This window comes from Bufo gargarizans, chromosome 6 (assembly GCF_014858855.1).
Source record: "Bufo gargarizans isolate SCDJY-AF-19 chromosome 6, ASM1485885v1, whole genome shotgun sequence".
NCBI classification, from domain to species: domain Eukaryota; kingdom Metazoa; phylum Chordata; class Amphibia; order Anura; family Bufonidae; genus Bufo; species Bufo gargarizans.
Window position 1 is genome coordinate 16,285,210 of NC_058085.1, and position 24,267 is coordinate 16,309,476.

The 24,267-nt window shown below is 43.5% G+C and overlaps 1 protein-coding gene and 1 pseudogene across 2 annotated transcripts; both read left to right on the forward strand.

Annotated features, from left to right (window-relative positions):
- Positions 1–1,095: 1,095 nt before the first annotated feature.
- LOC122940392 overlaps positions 1,096–24,267 on the forward strand; it is a 718,635-nt pseudogene continuing 695,463 nt past the window's right edge.
- LOC122940419 (extensin-like) lies at positions 19,383–24,202 on the forward strand. Of its 2 annotated transcripts, XM_044297092.1 has the most exons (6): positions 19,383–19,760; positions 20,432–20,497; positions 20,719–20,778; positions 20,847–20,954; positions 21,913–22,072; positions 22,153–24,202. In XM_044297092.1, the coding sequence occupies exons 5-6, from the start codon at positions 21,957–21,959 to the stop codon at positions 23,456–23,458; spliced, it is 1,422 nt and encodes a 473-aa protein (XP_044153027.1). In that variant the 5' UTR covers positions 19,383–19,760; positions 20,432–20,497; positions 20,719–20,778; positions 20,847–20,954; positions 21,913–21,956; the 3' UTR covers positions 23,459–24,202. The 2 variants fall into 2 exon arrangements, with proteins under 2 accessions (XP_044153027.1, XP_044153026.1); XM_044297091.1 differs by lacking the exons at positions 19,383–19,760; positions 20,432–20,497; positions 20,719–20,778; positions 20,847–20,954 and having other exon boundaries at positions 21,306–22,072.

The window sequence follows — 24,267 nt, forward strand, 5'->3', positions numbered from 1 at the left end:
CCTCCGTCACTAGGATAATTTAGTGGCCCCTAATTTGAGTCCCGCCCGGGCTACCCGGGGTCACACCCTCCGTCACTAGGACAGATAAATCAGTAACCCCTAAATCAAGCCCCGTCACGGAGCACCCCGGGGCTACACTCTCTGTCTTAACTGGACAGATAATTAAGTAGCCCCTAATGCGGCTCCGCCCCCTGTCAGGGGACATTTCTTGCTCTGCTTAACCGTTAACTGTAAAGTTGCCTGACACAAACCACACAGACAAAACACAAACACAGGAGAGCAAATTCAAAATATTGATCCTAGGAACTCAGGATTTTACATCAACCGAAGTTGCTACTACATACGTAACCTCAATAGCAGAACAGATTACCACAGCACAGTGGAGCACAGCAAGAGGCAGATGAGGTAACCAAGATTTTTCACCTTGTCTCTGAGGCTGCAGTCCTCCTCCTCAGGTGTGGTCCACGGTGCTCTGGGAACCCCAATCTTCGGCTAGCGACGTTACTTCTCCCGAGCCTCACGTATCAGGCGCCAACTGATAAAGATGCCCCTAATCAGGGCCGATCACGTTTGCTCTACTGCTCCAAATTAGTAGTAACACAAGGGTTTTACGTGCACGTAAGAAAATAACTATGACACACACACACACACTGGAGTCAAAGCAAATTCTCATTTATTACAGGAAGTGCAGCAGTTTATAAAGCCATCAGAGGGGCATTCCCCCTGAGGCATGTGGCATTGTTACATTGGCTAACATATCAAAATAAGAAAAGAGATAACACTTAGCATCTGTCCATTGTGCATTGTTTTACTAACTGTGGTATGTGAATATGTAAATATCTAGCTATAGGCGTTCTCTAACAGCAGAAAAAGCATATATGACATAGCAAGGAGGCGTGTTCTTTTGGGTAGGAAGGAACCTTTGTGCTCTGGAGAAGATAAGGTGTTGTCTGAGAGCTAAAGTATGTGGGAGCTTTCTTAGCTGAATCAAAGAATGTAGTCCACATCTCTATCACCCACAATGTAATGTTATATACACAATGTAATGTTAGGGATGGAATATAAGGGCTACTCTCCCTGCATTGCAAACTGGTTGGAATAACAAAGCAATCAGATTGGATTTATACAGGAGACCTGCAGATATTTGGGTCAGATAACTCCTGCTGTCCGGTCATTTTTGGTCATCATTCTAATTACTGATCTTTTCAGGTCATATAAAACCTTCCACACGACTTCTCCAACCGTCTGATGACTTCTACAATATTTATTTCACAGCTTGTGAATCCGGGTGAAGATCTGAACAATATTAATCCTACAGAGACATATGTGAGGGGCGATGAGCAGAGTACAAAGGACATTCCCACAGATAACCGCCCAGGTGAGTAGTGACCACTAAGTAAAGTAGAGAGGTCTCTAAGATTCTGCTTATACAAAAAAAAAATATTTGATATATTGTGCAATGTGGGAATAATGATATTACAATTATTATTATTGATGAGTATATATGAAAGTATAAAGGAACAAACATATAGCAAATATCACATACGGAGAGACCTGTACACAATAACAGTTACTAATAATTGCTACTAATAGTAATAAAGTTACTCCTATGACCATTGGGAGATGCCATATGGAGTAGGAACACTAGATGTCTGCAGGAGTTCCTACCTTTAGATGGACACCCTCATCTTAGGGTGCCGTCCGACTCCGAAGTGTGACCATACACTTCATCTGAGTGCATTCGTCTGGGACCAACCAATTTCCCTGATAGAAGAAACACTAGCCCAGTGTCCCCTGATGAATCTAGGGCTAAGTATAAATAGGCTTTACTGCCCTTTGTTTTTGAACGGTACCTCTACAACATAATACACACTGACTCCAAGATTAGGGCAACCTGTGCCACCGCGACTGGTTAGCCTCAACAGTACCCCATCTCTTTATACCGGGGGGTTAGAGAGAACCTGACAAGAGCAAGATCTCAGAAAAACCTGACTGATTGCCTCATTCTACCATGAGTCACGTGTACATCTAGCCGTTCTTACTGGTAAGAGATATATGTATTTGTTGGTGCTACTTTACCTTATTGTAGCACTATATTCATATATGGTGCAGGAGTTAAGAATAATAGGAGTCTGTTTGTCTCGGGCCCTGTACTAAGAGTGACATGTATCTTTATTTCTCCCTTTTTTAATGGGTTTATAGTAAAAGTTAAGTTTTATTATTAATACTACTGCCCCTTTATGTTTTAACATTTGGTTACTAAACCACAAATTCCTATCCCTCTACAGTACAGTGTAGTTACTATACAGAGGTCTTCTCATGTCTCTCCAGTCCCTGTCTTTGCTCTGGCCTCTCCAGGTTTCCTCTTCTGTAGCACTTTTCTTTTCTCTTCCCTCTTCTGCCTCTTCGCTTCTTCCTTCCTTCCTTCCTTCCTTAACAGCCAGTCCTAGCATTGTCTAGAATATGGCTTGGACACATCTTTTTGGTGGTTCCTTATGGTTTTCTAGCTATTTTTCAGTTAACTCTTGAAGACTGATAGAAGCAGCTGGAATGTTGGGATTTTCCAGCATTTTCCTGCCCCACTAGCCATGTATCACCTACTGGACAATTGTCAGCCATTCTTTAGATAACTGACAACTATAGAACCTTTGATATGCTAATGGGCCCGAACTTGACCCCGAACCCCAACCCTATTGAAGTCAATGGGGACCCAAACTTTTGGGCACTAAAATGGCTCTAAAATAATCCTGGAAAGGGCTAGAGGGCTGCAAAATGCATTAAAATGTGCTTAAGAGAATGACAACTGTTCTGCAGTGGATAGGGAAATGACTTAAAATAACATAAAATACAGAAAAATAAAAAATAACAATCTGGATCTAGGCGTAGGAGGTTGAGGAGGCGGTGGATGAGTGGATGTGGCGTGTAGGTTGACTTGGCGGTGTAGGTGGAAGCGGCGGTGAAGGAGGAATAGGTAGCCAACACTGATTTGTGTTATTTTTTATTTTTAAATTGAGGTTTCCCCCAAAATTCTGGGACATATAACAAAATAAAACTAAGAATAAGTGCACTTGAGTACAAGAATTGATGGTTGAGGCTGGTAAAAATGTCTATTCTGCACAAGGTACGGACAAGTCCTGTGGGATCCATGCCTGGTTCATTTTAATAAACGTAAGCTTGTCCACATTGGCTGCGGCCTGTGATAATACTCTCTGCCGTGCTAAACACACGTTCACACTATTCACTGTCTGCAGGGCAGGTCAGCACCTCCAAGGCTGACAAAGCTTTTCCACATTTTGGCCATGCTAACCCTGCCTTCTCAGGTGCTGGTGGTGCCCCAGCTGCATTGGCGACTTCTTGCTCCTTGTGTTTCCACTGTACCACCGCTGTCAGGTGGGAATGCTATCAGCAGCGTGCGCTTGTAGTCGCGCATCTTCCGATCAGTAACAGATGTTTTCACTAAATTTAGTTCCCTGTCAGCAATGCAGAGCAGGGTTTCATTCACGGCAAAAGAGGGTTCATGTCACAGAGCAATAGAACAGAGGATTTTGAGAGATTTAGGCCCCTGTCAGCAATGCAGAGCAAGGGTTCATTCACGGCAAAAGGGGGTTCATGTCACCCAGCAATATAACAGAGGACTTTGAGAGATTTAGGCCCCAGTCACCCAGGCACAGCAGGGGTTCATTCACAGCAAAAAGGGGGTTCATGTCACACAGCAATAGAACAGAGGATTTTGAGAGATTTAGGCCCCTGTCAGCAATACAGAGCAGGGGGTCATTCACGGCAAAAGGGGGTTCATGTCACATAGCAATAGAACAGAGGATTTTGAGAGATTTAGGCCCCTGTCAGCAATGCAGACCAGGGGTTCATTCATGGCAAAAAGGGGTTCATGTCACCCAGCAATACAACAGAGGATTTTGAGAGATTTAGGCCCCAGTCACCCAGGCACAGCGGGGGTTCATGTCACCCAGCAAAAGAACAGAGGATTTTGAGAGATTTAGGCCCTTGTCAGCAATGCAGAGCAGGGGTTCATTCACGGCAAAAGGGGGTTCATGTCACCCAGCAATACAACAGAGGATTTGGAGAGATTTAGGCCCCTGTCACCCAGGCACAGCAGGGGTTCATTCACGGCAAAAGGGGGTTCATGTCACCCAGCAATACAACAGAGGATTTTGAGAGATTTAGGCCCCTGTCAGCAATGCAGAGCAGGGGTTCATTCAAGGCAAAAAGGGGTTCATGTCACCCAGCAATACAACAGAGGATTTTGAGAGATTTAGGCCCCTGTCAGCAATGCAGAGCAGGGGTTCATTCAAGGCAAAAGGGGGTTCATGTAACCCAGCAATACAACAGAGGATTTTGAGAGATTTAGGCCACTGTCAGCAATGCAGAGCAGGGGTTCATTCAAGGCAAAAGGGGGTTCATGTAACCCAGCAATACAACAGAGGATTTTGAGAGATTTATGCCCCTGTCACCCAGGCACAGCAGGGGTTTATATTAGCCCAAAGTTTTAAAATGTCACCCGACAATTGAAAATTAGAATTTTTTCAATTTAGGGCACTAAAATTGGCTTTTTTATTTTATTAAAATGGCTCTAAAATAGTCTGTGAAAAGGCTAGAGGTATGTAAAAGGCAGTAAAATGTGCTTAAGAGCATGGCAACTGCTCTGCAAACAAATGTGGATAGGGAAATAACTAAAAATTACAAATTATTAACCTGCAACTCAGAGAAGGAGGTGGATATGGAGTCGGAGGTTGAGGAGGCGGTGAATGTGGTGTTGTAGGTGGAGGCAGCAATGGAGAAGGAACAGGTAGCCAACAATGTTTTTTTATTGTTTTATTGGGGTAGGTAGCCCCCAAAATATTAGGACAAATAAAAAAAAAAGAAAACAAAGAATCATTGCACTTGACTTGAGTACAAGAATGTATGTTTAATGGTGGTATAAATGTCTATTCTGCACAATGTCTGTAATGACGCCTCCTGCTGTGCTAAATACATGTTCAGAGAGTACACTGGCTGCAGGGCAGGCCAGCACCTCCAAGGCATACAGGGCAAGCTCTGGCCATGTGGACAATTTGGAGACACAGAAGTTGAATGGGGCAGAACCATCAGTCAGTACGTGTAGTCGTGTGCACAGGCACTGTTCCAGCATGTTGTTCAAATGCTGCCTCCTGCTAACACGCTCCATATCAGCAGTTGGGGCCGGTTGTTGCGGCGAGGTGACAAAGCTTTTCCACATGTCAGCCATGCTAACCCTGCCTTCTGAGGTGCTGGCGCTAACACAGCTGCGTTGGCAAACTCTTCCTCCTCCCCTTCCTTTGCCTTGTGCTTCCACTCGTCACCCGGCATCTGTCGGGAATGCTCTCGGGTGCGTGTCTACCCGCGTGCGCCTGTAGTCGCGCATCTTCCGATCACGCTCCAGTGAGGGAATTAAGGACGGCACATTGTCTTTGTAACTGGGATCCAGCAGGGTGGCCACCCAGTAGTCAGCACACGTTAAAATGTGGGCAACTCTGCAGTCGTTGCACAGTCACTGCAGCATGTAGTCGCTCATGTGTGCCAGGCTGCCCAGAGGTAAGGACAAGCTGTCCTCTGTGGGAGGCGTATCGTCTGCGTCCTCCGTATTCCCCCAGCCACGCACCAGTGATGGGCCCGAGCTGCGTTGGATACCATCCCGCTGTGAACATGCTTCATCCCCATCGTCCTCCAGTAGTGGGCCCTGGCTGGCCAAGTTTGTACCTGGCCTCTGCTGTTGCAAAAATCCTCTTTCTGAGCCACTTCTAAAAGACTGGCCTGAAAGTGTTAGAGATGACCCATCTTCCTCGTCCTGGGCCACATCCTCTTCCATCATCGCCCTAAGTGTTTTCTCAAGGAGACATAGAAGTGGTATTGTAACTCTGATAACGGTGTCATTACCACTGGCCATGTTGGTGGAGTACTCGAAACAGCGCAACAGGGCACACAGGTCTCGCATGGAGGCCAAGTCATTGGTGGTGAAGTGGTGCTGTTCCGCAGTGCAACTCACCCGTGCGTGCTGCAGCTGAAACTTCACTATGGCCTGCTGCTGCTCGCACAGTCTCTCCAGCATGTGCAAGGTGGAGTTCCACCTGGTGGGCACGTCGCATATGAGGCGGTGGGCGGGAAGGCCGAAGTTACGCTGTATCCGAGCGGCGGCAGGATGAGAACGCCGGAAGCGCGCACAGACGGCCCGCACTTTATGCAGCAGCTCAGACATGTCGGGGTAGTTGTGAATGAATTTCTGTACCACCAAATTCAGAACATGCGCCAGGCAAGGGATGTGCGTCAAACCGGCTAGTCCCAGAGCTGCAACGAGATTTCGCCCATTATCTCACACCACCAGGCCCACTGGCAGCAACCACTCGTCGGTCTGTTGTTCTATACCCCGCCACAACTCCTGCGCTGTGTGGGGCCTGTCCCCCAAACACATCAGTTTAAGAATGGCCTGCTGATGTTTACCCCTGGCTGTGCTGAAGTTGGTGGTGAAGGTCTGTCGCTGACCGGATGAGGAGGTGGTAGAAGAGGAGGGGGAAGCCGAGTAGGAAGGGGAGGCAACAGGAGGCAAAGAATGATGATCCTTGGCGGCGGAAGGACGTGCGCCAAACAGCACAGCCGCCACTACATTTACCCAGTGTGCAGTTAGAGAGATATAGCGTCCCACGCCGTGCTTACTGGTCCATGTATCTGTGGTTAGGTGCACACTTGATTTTATCCGATACTTGGTTGTGCAGGGAGTGCACAGCTCTCCTGGAGAAGTAGTGGCAACTGGGAACGACGTACTGTTGGACAGCAAGCGACATGAGCTATTTGAAGCTGTCCGTCTCCACCAGCCTGAATTGCAGCATTTCAAATGCCAGCAGTTTAGAACTACAGGCATTCAGGGCAAGGGATCGAGGGTGGCTAGGTGGGAATTTGCGCTTTCTCTCAAAAGTTTGTGAGATAGAGAGCTGAACGCTTCCGTGTGACATGGTGGTGTTGTTGGTGGCACATCCTCTGTTTGCTGGGCGGCAGGTGCCAACGTTCCTCCAGAGGCGGAGGAAGAGGCCGAGGCAGCAGCAGAAGAGGGAGCAGGAGAGGCCTGAGCCCTTTCTTGGTTTTGAAGGTGCTTACTCCACTGCAGCCCGTGTCTCGCATATAGATGCCTGGTCATGCAGGTTGTGCTAAGGAAAGGTTCAGAACGTTAATGCCTCGCTTCAGGCTCTGATGGCACAGCGTACAAACCACTTGCGTCTTGTCGTCAGCACATTGTGTGAAGAAGTGCCATGTGAGGGAACTCCTTGAAGCTGCCTTTGGTGTGCTCGGTCCCTGTTGACGGTGGCCAGTAGCAGGCAAACTGTTTTGGCAACGGCTGCTCTGCTTTTGCACCCTGCTCCCTCTTTTTCTACGCTGTTGGCTCGGTCTCACCACTGCCTCTTCCTCCGAACTCTGAAAGTCAGTGGCATGACCTTCATTCCATGTGGAGTCTAGGACCTCATCGTCCTCTGCATTGTCTTCCACCCAGTCTTCCTCCCTGACCTCCTTTTCGGTCTGCACACTGCAGAAAGACGCAGCAGTTGGCACCTGTGTTTTGTCATCATCAGAGACGTGCTGAGGTGGCATTCCCATGTCCTCATCAGGAAACATAAGTGGTTGTGCGTCAGTGCATTCTATGTCTTCCACCCCTGGGGAAGGGCTAGGTGGATGCCCTTTGGAAACCCTGCCAGCAGAGTCTTCAAACAGCATAAGAGACTTCTGCATGATTTGAGGCTCAGACGGGTTCCCCAATTATGTACGGTGGTGATGTGACAGACTGTTGGGCATGGGTTTCAGGCGCCACCTTAGCGCTTTCTGCAGAAGACTGGGTGGGAGATAATGTGAACGTGCTGGATCCACTGTCGGCCACCCAATTGACTAGCGCCTGTACTTGCTCAGGTTTTACCATCCTTAGAACAGCATTGGGCCCGACCAAATATCGCTGTAGATTCTGGCGGCTACTGGGACCTGAGGTAGTAGGTTCCGAATGACGTGTAGCTGTGGCAGAATGGCCACGTCCTCTCCCTGCACCAGAGGCTCCACCAACACCACCACCACGACCATGACCGCGTCCCTTATTAGATTTTTGCCTCATAGTTAGCGTTCACAAAGCAAAGTAAAAAGTGGTTAAGTATGTTAAAAATAATTAACTGCCAATATAAACCCTGATGTAGGGTATTTCACTAAAAAAAGTTTTTTTGAACTCTATATGACAGCGGTATTTGTGGCCTAAATGTGACACTCACTTATGCATGTCTTATCCCAGATGTGCAGTATATTAGAGTGTTTTTTCACCCTAACCAAAAAGCTGTATTTCTGTCCTAAATGTGACAGTGACTTATGCACGTGTAATCACAGATATGCAGTATATTAGAGGGTTTTTTCACCCCAGTATGCCAAAGCTGTATTTCTGGACTTGCAGATAGCCTATGCTGGTGCACTATCATTGCATAAAATTGCTGCCGATCATCTATTGATATTGACTAACTGAAGAAAAAAAAGTTCCTTTTTTCAGCAGTAGTTGGCTCAGGGCAGGCTTAAAAAAATTGTGCACTGCACCCACAAAACACTTTTTCTGTAGATCGCTGAGTACATAAACCATTTCTTGATGAGATTTCTCCCTAATCTCTCCCTCACAGCAGCTGCAGCCTCTCCCTACACTAATCCGAGCAGTGGCTGTGATGGCCTTTTGGGGCAAGTAGTATGACGCTTGTTGATTGGCTGCTTTGCAACCTTTCAAAAAGCGCCATAAAAATCACCGAACACAGAACCCAAACTTTTACGTAAATGTTCGGGTCCGGGTGCCGAAAACCCTAAAGTTCGGTACGAACCCGAACTTTACAGTTCGTGTTCGCTCAACTCTAGTAATTTCCTCTCTGGTGCACACTGCTGGTCAATGTCAGAATAGCACTGACATTAAATGCACGATTGGGATAATGAATTTCATTTTAAAATCAATCAAAAAGCTCTCTGTTATAGATTTGCAAATTTATTCTTAATTGCCACCAAAAAACATAATAACAAGCGATGGATCTTGGGAAGCCGCAATGCAAAAAAAATGTTTTTCTTTTTTAAAAAAAAGGTGTTATATTGAAAAAAGTTGTAAAAATAAAACTATATGTATTTGGTATCACTGTAATCGTAGTGACTCCGAAAATAAAGATAATATGTTATTTTTACCAAAAAATTTACACCATAAAATTTATAATGTAAAAACACAATTGCTGTTTTTCCCATCTACCTCCCAGAAAGAGTAATACAATTGGATCAGAAAGTTATGTGTACCCCAAAAATGGCGCCATTAAAAACTACAACTTGTCCCACAAAAAACAAGCCCTCATTAAGCTATATAGACAGAAAAATAAAAAAGTTGGAACGCGGCAATGAAAAAAGGAAGGAAAACACTTGGTCAGTAAGGCCCAAAACAGGTTGGTCACTAAGGGGTTAAAGGAGTTGTCTCATCTGAGACAATGGGGGCATATCACTAGGATATGTACCCATTTTCTAATAGGTGCGGGTCCAACCGATTGGACCCCCACCTATATCGAGAATAGAACGGGCCAAAGTGGTGGCTGGAGGACTCTGGTCCGGCCACCACCAAGCGCTCTCCCCATTGAAGTGAATGTTAGCTCACTGTGCATGACCAACCACTGTTTCCATTCACTTCTATGGAGTAGAAATAGCCAAGCCAGTGCCGAGCAGGTGCTCTGTTTAGGAGGTAGGAACCGCACCTACCAGACAATAAGGGCATATCCTTGCGAACCGACCCGATTGTCTCAGATGAGACAACCCCTTTAATATAAATGCACGAAAAAAGGAAGATGTTATGGTGTGGGCCATGCAGTTTGTTTACTTGACAGTGACAGGACTGAGATTAGGAGAGACCTCGGTGTGCACAGTGTCCTAGCTGCAGTGGTGATGTTCAGGTCACAGGATTATTCTTTGGTGCTATATGTAGTTTTTGTAATAGGGAAAGGCTGCAGGATAAGGCAACATTCACAGAACAGTAAAAAATGGCACACAGCTGTTTTTAGAATTGAAGTCAATGGCGCTATTCATTTGGCCATTTTTTTTTTAAGGTGAGTGAATAGTGGTTGTGAAAAATAGGACATGTTCTATTTGTGGCCATTTTTTCTGCGAGATGGACCCCATGTAAATCAATGGGACTATTTTTAATGAGCATTTAGATAGGAGTGCATCCATGTTTTGGCCGTTTAAAATGGGTGCATCACCAAAGTGATGACATCACCATGCTCTCCCAGCATTTATTGCTTAGGTAGCGCGTGATGACATCATCCCACTGAGAGTGTAGGTCCTTTAGCACTAAACGAATGGCCGTTAAAAATGAATGCAAACCGTCCGACCAAGAAAGGGATGCAAAAATGGTTGAAAATTGTCCATTAAAAAGTGAGTGTGTCTGTTTTTTATGACCTTTTTTCACGTGGGAATGTAGTCTTAAGAGTTCATACAAAAAAGTCTCACCACTAAATAAGATATTTGCCTGCTGCTGGGAAGAGCATGATGTACTCAGTATTACTTTAACTTTATTCACAGTACAGGAGCTTTACTGATGTAAAGGGAACACTAAGGGACAGCACTACTGAAGGGGGAGCACAAAGGGGGCATAACTACTGTTTGGGGGCACTTAGGGAGCGTCAGTACTGTAAAGAGGGCACTAAAGGGGAATTCCACTGTGAAAGGGACACTGAGGGGAGATAACTATTCTGTAGGGCAGTGTTTCCCAACCAGCGTGCCTCCAGCTGTTGCAAAACTACAACTCCCAGCATGCCCAGACAGCCTTTGGCTGTGCAGGCATGCTGGGAGTTGTAGTTTTGCAACAGCTGGAGGCACACTGGTTGGGAAACACTGGTGTAGGGCACTAAGAGGGGATATATATTTTTTAAAAGACTGATTGGGTGGGGGTTGCAGGGAAGTTGCTTAAGGTTGGAGCCAGCGTTTTCTAGTTTGGCCACTACTGTTTTAGTCAGTTGATATTCTAATTGTGTGACATGTCTTATACTTTCTGTGGATTTTTTATATGGAAAAGTTATAAAACTTCAATACAATTTTAATGTTATTCATCAATAATAAAATGTGTTTTGTTCTTGGCAGATGACTGTACCAGGAACTTAGAGAAACATCTGGTATCTTCAGATTTTGAAGTAGATCATTGTGGTATCACACGAAATACATTTGAAGAGCATGCCAATATACAAGATATACCCTCATCCAATCACTGCAACAATGCATCATTTGATTCTTTTAAACAGGTCCTATCTTCTGATTCATCACAGACTGTAACACAGAATAAAAGTCACAGAGGAGATGCTAAACATCAAACAGCTCACGTAAAAGAGAAACCATTTTCATGTTCAGAATGTGGGAAATGTTTTAACTATAAATCAGCTCTTGTTATACATCACAGAAATCACACAGGGGAGAAGCCATTTTCATGTTCAGAATGTGGGACATGTTTTAACCGTAAATCAGATCTTATTGTTCATCAGAGAATTCACACAGGAGAGAAGCCATTTTCATGTTCAGACTGTGGGAAATGTTTTAACCGTAAATCACATCTTGTTATACATCAGAGAATTCACACAGGGGAGAAGCCATTTTCATGTTCAGAATGTGGGAAATGTTTTAACCATAAATCAGATCTTATTGTTCATCAGATAATTCACACAGGAGAGAAGCCATTTTCATGTTCAGACTGTGGGAAATGTTTTAACCGTAAATCACATCTTGTTATACATCAGAGAATTCACACAGGGGAGAAGCCATTTTCATGTTCAGAATGTGGGAAATGTTTTAACCATAAATCAGATCTTGTTGTACATCAGATAATTCACACAGGGGAGAAGCCATTTTCATGTTCAAAATGTGGGAAAGGTTTTAAGAGTAAATTAGGTCTTGATAGACATCAGAGAATTCACACAGGGGAGAAGCTATTTTCATGTTCAGAATGTGGGAAATGTTTTAACCGTAAATCAGTTCTTGTTATGCATCACAGAAATCACACAGGGGAGAAGCCATTTTCATGTTCAGAATGTGGGAAATGTTTTAACCGTAAATCAGTTCTTGTTATGCATCACAGAAATCACACAGGGGAGAAGCCATTTTCATGTTCAGAATGTGGGACATGTTTTAACCGTAAATCAGATCTTATTGTTCATCAGAGAATTCACACAGGAGAGAAGCCATTTTCATGTTCAGACTGTGGGAAATGTTTTAACCGTAAATCACATCTTGTTATACATCAGAGAATTCACACAGGGGAGAAGCCATTTTCATGTTCAGAATGTGGGAAATGTTTTAACCATAAATCAGATCTTGTTGTACATCAGAGAATTCACACAGGGGAGAAGCCATTTTCATGTTCAGAATGTGGGAAAAGTTTTAACCACAAATCAGAATTTGTTATACATCAGAGAATTCACACAGGGGAGAAGCCATTTTCATGTTCCGAATGTGATATGTGTTTCAAACATAAAAGATCTCTTGTTAATCATCAAAAAACCCACATATAAGTGAAGCTATCGTCATGCTTAGCCCGTTAGTGACCTCATCCTTTATGTGTTTTTTTTGGTGGTCAATAACTGGCTTCATTCCTTCAGATACTCTTTTTACAGAGAGACAAAACAGCTCCTTTCTTTCAGATACCAGAGGTAGCCGATGGCTTGGAGGGATGATTGGGACCGCTGTGACAGCTCCCCAAACAAACATAGTCTCCTGTATTGAATGAATATTGGCAATCAAAGGACAGATCCAGTTAAAAGTGAAACAAAGGTTTTTTTTTTTGGTTTTTTTTTTGTTTTTTTTTTACATATCTCCTCTAAACACAAATGTTTGGTGAGAGGAAAAAAAAAAAAAAAAACTGTATTCCACCCTGCCTGTGATCAGTATGGGGACCCTCCATTCCTGTTTAACTGCAAATACAGGGCCTATATGTAAAAGTCCAAAAAATAGAACTGGATTCCCACAAGAGCTGGAGTCCAGACATGGGGGAAAAAGAGGCGTCATTCACACTTGTAAATGGCCAGTTATTTGCAGTCAAGTGGAATGACCGATAGGATGTAGCATAGTTTATAAGGCTGAAAAAAGACATCTGTCCATCCAGTTCAGCCTGTTATCCTGCAAGTTTATCCAGAGGAAGGCAAAAAAAAAAACCTGTGAGGTAGAAGCCAATTTTCCCCACTTTAGAGGGAAAAAATATGTTCCCGACTCCAATCAGAATAACTCCCTGGATCAACGACCCCTCTCTAGTAGCTATAACCTGTAATATTATTACACTTCAGAAATATATCCAGGCCCCTCTTGAACTCTTTTAGTGAACTCACCATCACCACCTCCTCAGGCAGAGAGTTCCATAATCTCATTGCTCTTACTGTAAATAATCCTCTTCTATGTTTGTGTAGAAACCTTCTATCCTCGTAGAGGATGTCCCCCCATCACAGTCACAGTCTTGGATCACAGTCGCAGTCTTGGGGGTAGATAGATGATGGGATAGATCTCTGTACTGACCCCTGATATATTTATACATAGTTATTAGATCTGCCCTCAGTCTATTTTTTTCTAAAGTGAATAACCCTAATTTTGATAATCTTTCAGGGTACTGTAGTCCACCTATTCCAGTTATTACTTTAGTTGCCCTCCTCTGAACCCTCTTTCTTCAGCTCTGCTCTGTCTTGTTCACAGGAGCCCAGAACTTTACATGGTACTTCATGTGTGGTCTGACTAGTGACTTGTAAAGTGTCAGGACTATGTTATCATCATGGGCATCTATGCCTCTTTTGATGCAACCCATTATCTAATTGCCCCGGCAGCAGCTGCCTGACACTGGTTTCTAAAGCTTAGTTTGTTTTTCACTAAAATTCCTAGGTCCTTTTTCATGTCAGTGTTACCCAGTGATTTACTATATAGTATGTACTGGTGACTTGCATTATTCCTACCTATGTGCATAACCTTACGTTTGTAAGGCCTCTTTCACACGGGCGTGAGTTTTTTTGCCCGGATAAGAGCCGGGTGCGTTGCGGGAAAATGCGCGATTTTTTCTGCGCAAGTGCAAAACATTGTCATGCGTTGCACTCGCGTGAGAAAAATCGCGCATGTTTGGTATCCAAACCCGAACTTCTTCATAGAAGTTCGGGCTTGGGATTGATATTCTGAAGATTGTATTATTTTCCCTTATAACATGGTTATAAGGGAAAATAATAGCATTCTGAATACAGAATGCATAGTAAACCAGCGCTAGAGGGGTTAAAAAAAATAAAAAATAATTTAACTCACCTTAGTCCACTTGCTCGCGAAGCCGGCATCTCCTTGTGTCTCCGCTGCTGATGAACAGGACCTGGGATGAGCTGCTCCATTAAATACAGGTTAAGGACCTTCGATGACGTCACTCCGGTCATCACATGGTACGTCACATGATCTTTTACCATGATGATTCACCATGGTAAAAGATCATGTGATGACCGGAGTGACGTCATCGAAGGTCCTTAAGCTCTATTTAATGGAGTAGCTCACCCCAGGTCCTGTTCATCAGCAGCGGAGACACAAGGAGATGCCGGCTTCGCGAGCAAGTGGACTAAGGTGAGTTAAATTATTTTTTATTTTTTTTAACCCCTCTAGCGCTGGTTTACTATGCATTCTGTATTCAGAATGCTATTATTTTCCCTTATAACCATGTTATAAGGGAAAATAATAATGATCGGGTCTCCATCCCGATGGTCTCCTAGCAACCATGCGTGCAAATCGCACGGCATCCGTACTTGCTTGCGGATGCCATCCGATTTTCACACACCCCATTCACTTCTATGGGGCCTGCGTCACGTCAAAATCGGAAAATATAGAGCATGCTGCGATTTCAACTGAACGCACAAGTGATGCGTTAAAAACATCGCTCATGTGCACACCCCCATAGAAATGAATGGGTCAGGATTTAGTGCGGGTGCCATACGTTCGCCGCACGGATCGCACCCGCACGGAAAACTCGCCCGTGTGAAAGGGGCCTAAGTGTTAAACCTCATCTGCCACTTCTCTGCCCAAGCCTCCAATCTATCCAGATCCCTCTGCAGCAGTATACTGTCCTCTTCTGTGTCAATTACTTTACACAGTTTAGTGTCATCTGCAAAAATGTATATTTTACTGTGCAAGCCTTCTACAAGATCATTAATAAATATATTGAAGAGAATAGGGTCCCATACTGACTCCTGTGGTACCCCACTAGTGACAGTGACCAGATCAGAGTGTGCACCGTTAATAACCACCCTCTGTTTTCTATCACTGAGACAGTTACTCACATGCAGACATTTTCTCCCAGTCCAAGCATTCTCATTTTATATACCAACCTTTTTATGTGGTACAGTGTCAAATGCTTTGGAGAAGTCCAGATATACAACATTCATTGATTCACCGCTGTCAAGTCTAGAACTTACCTCCTCATAGAAACTGATTAACCCTTTTGCTACCAGCGCCTTACAAGCATGACGCCACTCTTACCGTGCAAAATAAACCCTCCTTGAGCTGCAAAGGCAGAATAATGGTCCCCTACATTGCCTCATATGCAACGTTTCCACATGTTGGAACTCCACATGTTGGACCAACTTTATGAGCAGAGGAAACCTATGACCGAGTTTTAGAGGATACAAAGACAGGACTACTCTTGGTGTAGCTTTGACGTTAGACAGTAAAAGCTCATGCATGGAACCTGCTGTTGTCAGTCACCAGGACTACGGGATTAATTAAATTATTCCACTCCTTCACGTCCTGGAGAGGATGCTGATAAATCTGACTGGCAAGGGGACATTAGACTTGGCGCCTACATCTGAGCCCTGTGGAGGCTAAATTGGACCGTGGCAGTACGCAGTAGAGATGGAGGCAGGAAGTCCCTCCGAATCCCTTGCGCAAATGGCCAGATGCATGCTGAGTTGTTTGCGTAGTGACAGCAATATTATCACCATTCGGCACAGGGATGACTACTGGCTCTCCACAATGTTAGACCCCCACAACCAGTCCAAAATGGGGACTTTTTTTTTTTTTACACCTTCTGAGAGGGATGAAAAACTCAGCTACTGTCGAGACATTCTTTGCAGTTGGTTGGTTGCTGTCTATGTGCGCCATCCCCATCCTCACGAAGGTCTAACCAGGAGGACACTCTGAGCTCACGCTCCACTGCCCTGACTGCTGGAGGGAATAGCAGCTCCATCAACAGCAACTTAAGTCTCTGATGAGAACTTTTCTTCACCCACCTACTGAAGAAACCACCCAGCAGCAGCAGAACATGGAGCAGAACCGGAACCAGCAGGTGGTGGCATACTTGGACTGCACCCTGTCCCCCCAGATCCAAGATACCCTGCACTACGGGGCAACAAAACTTGAATTGTGGCCGCAACTGCCCAAGTTTGTCCTGGGCAATCTTTCTTGCCCGGCCAGTAGCGTGGCATCAGAGCGGGTGTTTAGTGTGGCAGGGGCATAGTTACCCCAAAGAGAACTTACCTTTCAACACAAAATGTTGAGAGACTAACCTCTATAAAGTCCTTCTGGCAGTAATGATGTGACTAATGTGCTGCTACCCTGGAACATTGTGACAAATGGCCCATTACTTCTGGCCAAGTACTTCAGCAACTCTTCTGATGCTGCCACACACCTGCTGCCTCTACTGCCATCTGCCACAGCTGTTGCCCCCTCCCCACTCTGTCCCGGGGCCACTATTGTGACTCTTCATGCTGTTTCCACCCTCACCAGTCTGTTCTGGGGCCACTATTGTGACTCATGCTGCTCCCACCCTCACCAGTCTGTTACAGGAACACTAGTTTCCCTGTTTGGCCGTGTTGAAATCACCATTTATTTTTCCCTTCTGATCTGTCAGAAGAAGAGAAAAAAAAGAAAAACAGGTCCGGATGTTTAACCATCCATAAGGCCTCTATCACACAGTCATCAGGATTTAATCACGATTTTGAAGCCAAAGGCAGGAGTGGGTCCAAAACATAGAAGACATGTAAATTTTACCATCACATATTATCTCTGTTTTGGACCCACTCCTGTGTACTTATCTTATGATAGAGGCCATTGAAGTCCTGCATGCAGGACTTCTTTTCCATCTAAATAAAACAGATTTCAGACATAAATGGTCAAAACTTGGTCCCCCAAAATAGTGTTGCTAAATTGATACTGTGCCAGGGTGCCCCCCACAGTACTAGTGCTCCCAAATGTCCCACCAATAGAAATCATTATCTGCCAGAGTGCACTTAGTAGTACTAGTGTCCCCAACAGTAATAATGTCCCAATTGTGCCCCAGACATAAAAACGCTCCCATAGTATTCATGTTTCCCATAGTCTCCCAGTTGTAATAAAGCTCACCATAATGCCCCCGGTAGTAATAATTCTCTTTGTAATGTGTGCCAGTACAAAATACCCACTTATAATGTGCGCCAGTACAAAAAGTACTCCTTATAATGTGCTCCAGTACAAAAAGTACCCCTTATAATGTGCGCCAGTACAAAAAGTACTCCTTATAATGTGCGCCAGTACAAAAAGTACCCCTTATAATGTGTGCCAGTACAAAAAGTACCCCTTACAATGTGCGGCAGTACAAAAAGTACCCCTTATAATGTGTGCCAGTACAAAAAGTACACCTTATAATGTGTGCCAGAACAAAAAGTAGCTACCTATAATGTATGCAAGTACAAACAGTACCCCTACTAATGTGTGCCAGTACAAAAAGTACCCCTTATAATGTGCGCCAGAACAAAAAGTACCCCTTCTAATTTGCGACAGTAAAAAAAGTACCCCTTATAATGTGCGACAGTACAAAAAGTACCCCTTATAATGTGCGACAGTACAAAAAGTACCCCTTATAATGTGTGCCAGTAAAAAAAGTACCCCTTATAATGTGAGCCAGTACAAATAATGCCTTGTTGTGTGGCAGTAAAAAAAAAACAATACCTCCTCTTAATGCCTCTAGTAGAGACAATGTCCCCATTGTGCACCCCATAATGTGTGCCAATGCCCCTACTATGTGCCAGTACAAAAAAACTTCCTTAGTGCCCTAATTGAGCTAAGGTCCCCATTTTGCCCCCATAATTTGTGCCAATATAAAATGCCCCTATAGAGTGCCCCAAGTAGATATCCTCTCCTCCCTTCCATATAGAACCCGATTAATGTGTGCCAGTATAAAATGCCCCTATATCATTATATGTCCCCCAGTAGATGCCCCCATAGTGCTTTCTCTCCCATACCTCTCCATAGTGCCCCCATAATGTATGCCAGTATATAATATCAATATATAAGGCCCCCAGTAGATGCCCCTAACCGCTGCTTTCTCAAACAGCTAATCTGTGGAGGTTCTGAGTGTCGTCGTCCCCCCCCCCCCCCGCCGATCAGATGCTAAAGATCTATCCAGAGGACAGATCAGTAAAATAAACCCTGCAGAACCCCTTTAAGTAAAAAAATACAGTGTCCCCCCCAGTCCATACATATTACACATAAATGGCTTGCTTGCAAATACATACAACTCAGCTATACAGCTATTACACACGTACAGCACTGCTACATAAACATATTGTTGAACTACATAAACCTTACACAATACAGCCCTGCCCAACTACTTACACATCACACACATACAGATCAGCTATACAGCCATTACACAATACAGCCCTGCCCAACTACTTACACATCACACACATACAGCTCAGCTATACAGCCTTTACACAATACAGCCCTGCCCAACTACTTACACATCACACACATACAGCTCAGCTATACAGCCATTACACAATACAGCCCTGCCCAACTACTTACACATCACACACATACAGCTCAGCTATACAGCCATTACACAATACAGCCCTGCCCAACTACTTACACATCACACACATACAGCTCAGCTATACAGCCATTACACAATACAGCCCTGCCCAACTACTTACACATCACACACATACAGCTCAGCTATACAGCTATTACACAATACAGCCCTGCCCAACTACTTACACATCACACACATACAGCTCAGCTATACAGCCATTACACAATACAGCCCTGCCCAACTACTTACACATCACACACATACAGCTCAGCTATACAGCCATTACACAATACAGCCCTGCCCAACTACTTACACATCACACACATACAGCTCAGCTATACAGCTATTACACAATACAGCCCTGCCCAACTACTTACACATCACACACATACAGCTCAGCTATACAGCCATTACACAATACAGCCCTGCCCAACTACTTACACATCACACACATACAGCTCAGGCTATGTTCACATCTGCGTTCAAGCTCTCCGTTCCTGTAGTCCGTCCGGAAGTAGAAAAAAAAATCTAAAAACGTATCTGTTCAACCTCCCATAGAAACTAATTGACGTATGTATGCATACGTTTGACTCCGTTAGTTGGTAATACGTTCGGAATACGTTTTTTCAGACGGAAAACAAAATCCTGCTTGCAGGATTTTTTTCTACATTCAGAAAAGCGGATTCTTGACGGAGCGTCCATTCACGTTCATTGTAGTAAATGAGAAACGGATTGTTCAATTTTTATTTCGCGGACATAGCGTTCCTAAAGTACGTTTTTTTTGTTGCTGAACATGCGCAGAACAAACAGGAACTTACAAACGAAGACAGGAAAACAAGGGAGTGTCATGTGACAGTCACGTGAGCGCTACTCCTCACCATTTCTGAAGGCTGATGTGCAAGTTGGAGAAAGTCTCAAGAAAAGGGTATGAATTGATGCAATTGAAAAGTATTTACTTCGATCATCTACTGGTGCATGCTATTTGGCTACTGGGGGCTAATATCTTGAAACTGTGGATGCTATTAGGCACATGGGGGATGTTATTAGTCTTTTGTGAGATGCTATTACGCTACTGGGACATGTTATTTGGCTACTGGGGGCAAATATTTTGAAACTGTGGATGCTATAAGGCTATGGGAGGATGCTATAAGGCTACTGGGGAATGCTATTATGCTACTGTTGAAGCCTGTTGGAGGATGCTATTGCGCAAGTGGGGGATGCTATTCGGCTACTGCGGGGGTGCTACTAGGCTACTGGAGGATGCTATAAGGCTGCTGGAGAATGCTATAAGACTACTGGGGAATGCTATAAGGTTGATATAATTTTAATGACCAGAGGAGCAATTTTGTGTTTTGACTAATCCCTGTTTTTACCCTTGTTGCATCTTGTGCCAATGTGTATGTTGAAATATGTCTATAAGCTCTTGTCTATAATGTTTCTGTAACGTTTTCAGATGTCTTCGCCTTCTCCTTCGGCTTTGCAGTCGAAGTACCCCCTCCTTTCACATGCAGGTAAAAATCTTTAAATTAAAATCTATTATTAATGATCCAAATAATAAAATATGTTTGAACCACAATACATATTTATATATTTCAGGGACACTCCGACACTGAATCCTCTGCTGGCGAGGAATTGCGTTTTTCTCCTGAACCAATGGAGTCAGTAAGTGTGGAATGTTATATTTAGATTTTTTGGTTTCTACACATCCATAATTGGTACAATGGATATAAACTCGAAAGGTACATGATTTGCCAACACCGCAAAAGGATAGATAGGCCAATGTATTGGCAACAAGATTTGAAATAGTGTATATGGCATTTTGGTTGCTGCAGGGCAGGCAGATGGCAATTTTCACTGAATAGAAAACTGTGTTTGTTTTTCAGACACAGGAGGGTACACATTCAATAGAAAATCCGCGAAGTAGACGTCATAACGACGATGATGTGAGTATCTATACTTAGGTTCTCTAACTAAATCAATTTTCTTTTGTGATAACTATATTATTTATTAGGACCCAAACAGTCAAATTGAAAATCCATCACCTGTTCAAAAAAGAACTTCCAGGCGTGGTGGTCGCGGACAACGTGGTCGTGGCAGTCGTGGTGGACGTGTAGGCCGTGTGAGTAGGCACATGTGCTGTGATGTGAGCTGTCCACACTGCCCTCAGTATACAGTATCTTATATCACCTATAAGATAACGTGGCCATCATACCTCAATTTTTTTTTATTATTAGAACAAATGACCATGAGGATTGGAGACATTTGTTTTACCCAAACCAAAGTTTAAGTGTTGCTTATGCCATAATGGACATACCATGAACAGGGGCTACTCTCTTATAAAATAAAAAGCAATGACCCGCTCGCCAAGTCTATATCTTTATAGCCGTTCACACCCAAAGATTAAATACAAGGAAACCCAAAAAATTTTTATATTTTTTTATTAAAACAAAAGATGCAGTGGGCAGTGGTTGGCACATGCAACATATTCGCTATACAAGTTTTATCCAAAAGACTTAAGTGCTATTGGAATTGCAGGTAGCTTTTATAGGTAATGATAACATTTGTTTTAAACCAAATAGGGTAGACAGCAAGAATTGGACGAGGAAGATAGGCAATTTCTCCCAATCATAAACTGTGAACTGCTAATACAGCTAGTAGAAGCAAGGCCAGCTCTATGGGACCAAACAGACCCCAAGCACTCGGACCACAACACGACTCGTCGACAATGGCAAGAGGTCTATGCCAATTTGGTTCCCACATGGAACGATTTGAGTCGTCAGGCTAAAAAAAATTGTGGTACATTAATTTCATTCCTTTTGTTAAATCATTTGGTTTTAGAAGATTTGATAGTGATGTTTCTAGTTGGAAGAATAGTGAAGTGAGCATAAGTTTTCTGTTTGGAAAACTTTGTTTCAACAACTGATACAGCCAATTCAGGTACCGGGCAAAATAACAGTTAAATACAATGCAGAATTTTGGACTGCCTGGGGCAACAGTTTTTTATGCAATCCGATGTCAACAGAAAAGAATATATATAGCATTATATACGGTTATTAAAATTGTTCTTTATTTTCTAGCTGAAATCATATCAACACGCTGGAGGTCAATACGCGATAGGTTTATGCGTGACCTCAATCATGAACGAACGGCGCCAAGTGGTTCGGGTACTTCTCGGAGGAAACCTTACCAATATGCACCACATCTTCAATTTCTTCAACGTTGTTTTCAGCAGCGCATGTGAGTTAAATTTCCTAAAGAGAAGCCAAAAAAAATTATGAATATAGAAATTATACCTTTTATTTCCCTATCTATTTTAGGACTCATTCAAGCACACTCCCTCCTGAAGCAGAACCTGTTGAACATGAGGACTCAACCGAACAATTGTCTGGACGATCTACCGATCAAACTTCATTACCATCTCAGTCACAGGATTCTGCTCTGGAGTCGCGCGGCCGGCAAACTGAGACATGTGCTCAGATTGAAAATACTCGACAGTTCAGTTCTTCTGCCTTTGACAGAGTTTTAAGTAGGCCGAGGCCACTTCGAAGACCACATAGAGTCTTTGAGGATCTTGCACTGATCTTCCGAGATTGTTTATTAAAAATAGAGGAGGAGCAAACTCGGTATAAGCAAGAGTTAACTTCCATGATCAATCATGTCAAGGTAGTTTGTCGTCCAGAACCCCTTAACCATAATCATCAGTTTCTCTTAACGTTAAGTCATTGGATGGACAACATGACTCCAGAGCAGAATTGTGATTGTCGAGTGACATTGATCAAAACTGTTTGGAATATTAAACACGCACCATCCTCTAATTTTGTTCCTCTGGCTCAGTCGTATCCACCAGCCACCTCCTACCCAACATCCATGACTTCTCCACCTGCTCACTCATACTCTGAGCCACATATCGCTCCCCAGTCACAAAACTTTCAACAGTCACAAAACTTAGCCCTATCCCAAAACTTTAGCCACTCCCAAAACTTTCCCCCATCCAAAACTTTACCTACGTACCACAACTTCCCACAGGCCCAAAACGTAGGCACTGCACAAAACTTTCCAGCTTTACAGAACTTTCCATCAACATCCCACATCTTTATTCCATCCCAAAGCCATCCACCGTCCCAAAGACAACCTACGTCCCACCAATACCCAACGGCTCACACATTTCCACCTTCTCAAAGCCATAGCACATCCGTCAGATATCAACCTGCATCAACCTTTCAAGAGACTTTAAGCCAATCTCAATCACAGCTACCTTCCTATGTCTCTGCACAAACACCTTTCCAATCCAACAACACTGGAAGTTCCCAAACACGTCTACAGACACCAAGTCCAGATGTGATTTCTATGTCAACTCCAAATAAAATCTCCATAAACGAAGGTGTTTCCACCTCCGTTTTTCCCACTCCAACCACTTTTACTACCCCTTTCTCAAACAAATCTGTTCCATACCAATCTGATACTGATTCATATTCCCTTCATACCCCACAACATCAACAACAGGGTGAATATGTCAGACCACAACATTCGTTCATGCAATCACTTCTAGACCAAAGTGCAGAAGATGCTGGGTCCCCAACTGCAGCCCCAGGAAAGGCTCCATTCACTCAACCACCACCCTAGTTAACAAAATATATATTATGTTTTAAAGTTTATAAATGAGTACCTCACAAGGTTTATATTGACCACTGTGTCAATTTGTTGAAGTTTATAAATAAGTACCTCACAAGGTTTATATTGACCACTGTGTCAATTTTTGGAAGTTTATAAATAAGTACCTCACAAGGTTTATATTGACCGCTGTGTCAATTTTTGCACTTTAATGATGTTGAACTTGAAAGATTTTATATATGTTTTATACTTTTGTATTATTAGATTAATAAGGATGTTTCAGATATGTGTGTAATTATTGTGCACTTATCAGCTTTCAGAAGCCGATACAAGCTGCTAAATATAGGCAGGTGGTTTGATTTCCTCGTTCGGACGTTTAGATTTTCAAGAACTAACATGATAATCATAGCAGATTGGACCCTAAAAAGAGTAATTGGCCTTATTATTCATGATTTCTTTATCTCCTGCCCAAGGTGCTGATGACTTACAGTTTTCCAACTAGTCTTTTTTCCTTATATTAAGGAGAAAAATGCCATTCATCAGCACATGGGTCAGAGACACAGAGATTAGCTACCATGACTAGACTCAAATTGGTTCAACTCTTTTACGGTAATGGACTGCAATGATTATGATGATAGTTCTTGTTTACCACTTGTGAGTGAGTGACACAGTACACAAATCTTTATACTGTCACTTATTCACCACCTTGCGTGGTCTGCACAAAGCTGATGACTTTTTCATTCACCTGTTGTTCCATTGCTATTGTCTCGCTATCGTGATCCTCCATTGTACACTTGCTTGAAAACAATGCAAATACAATA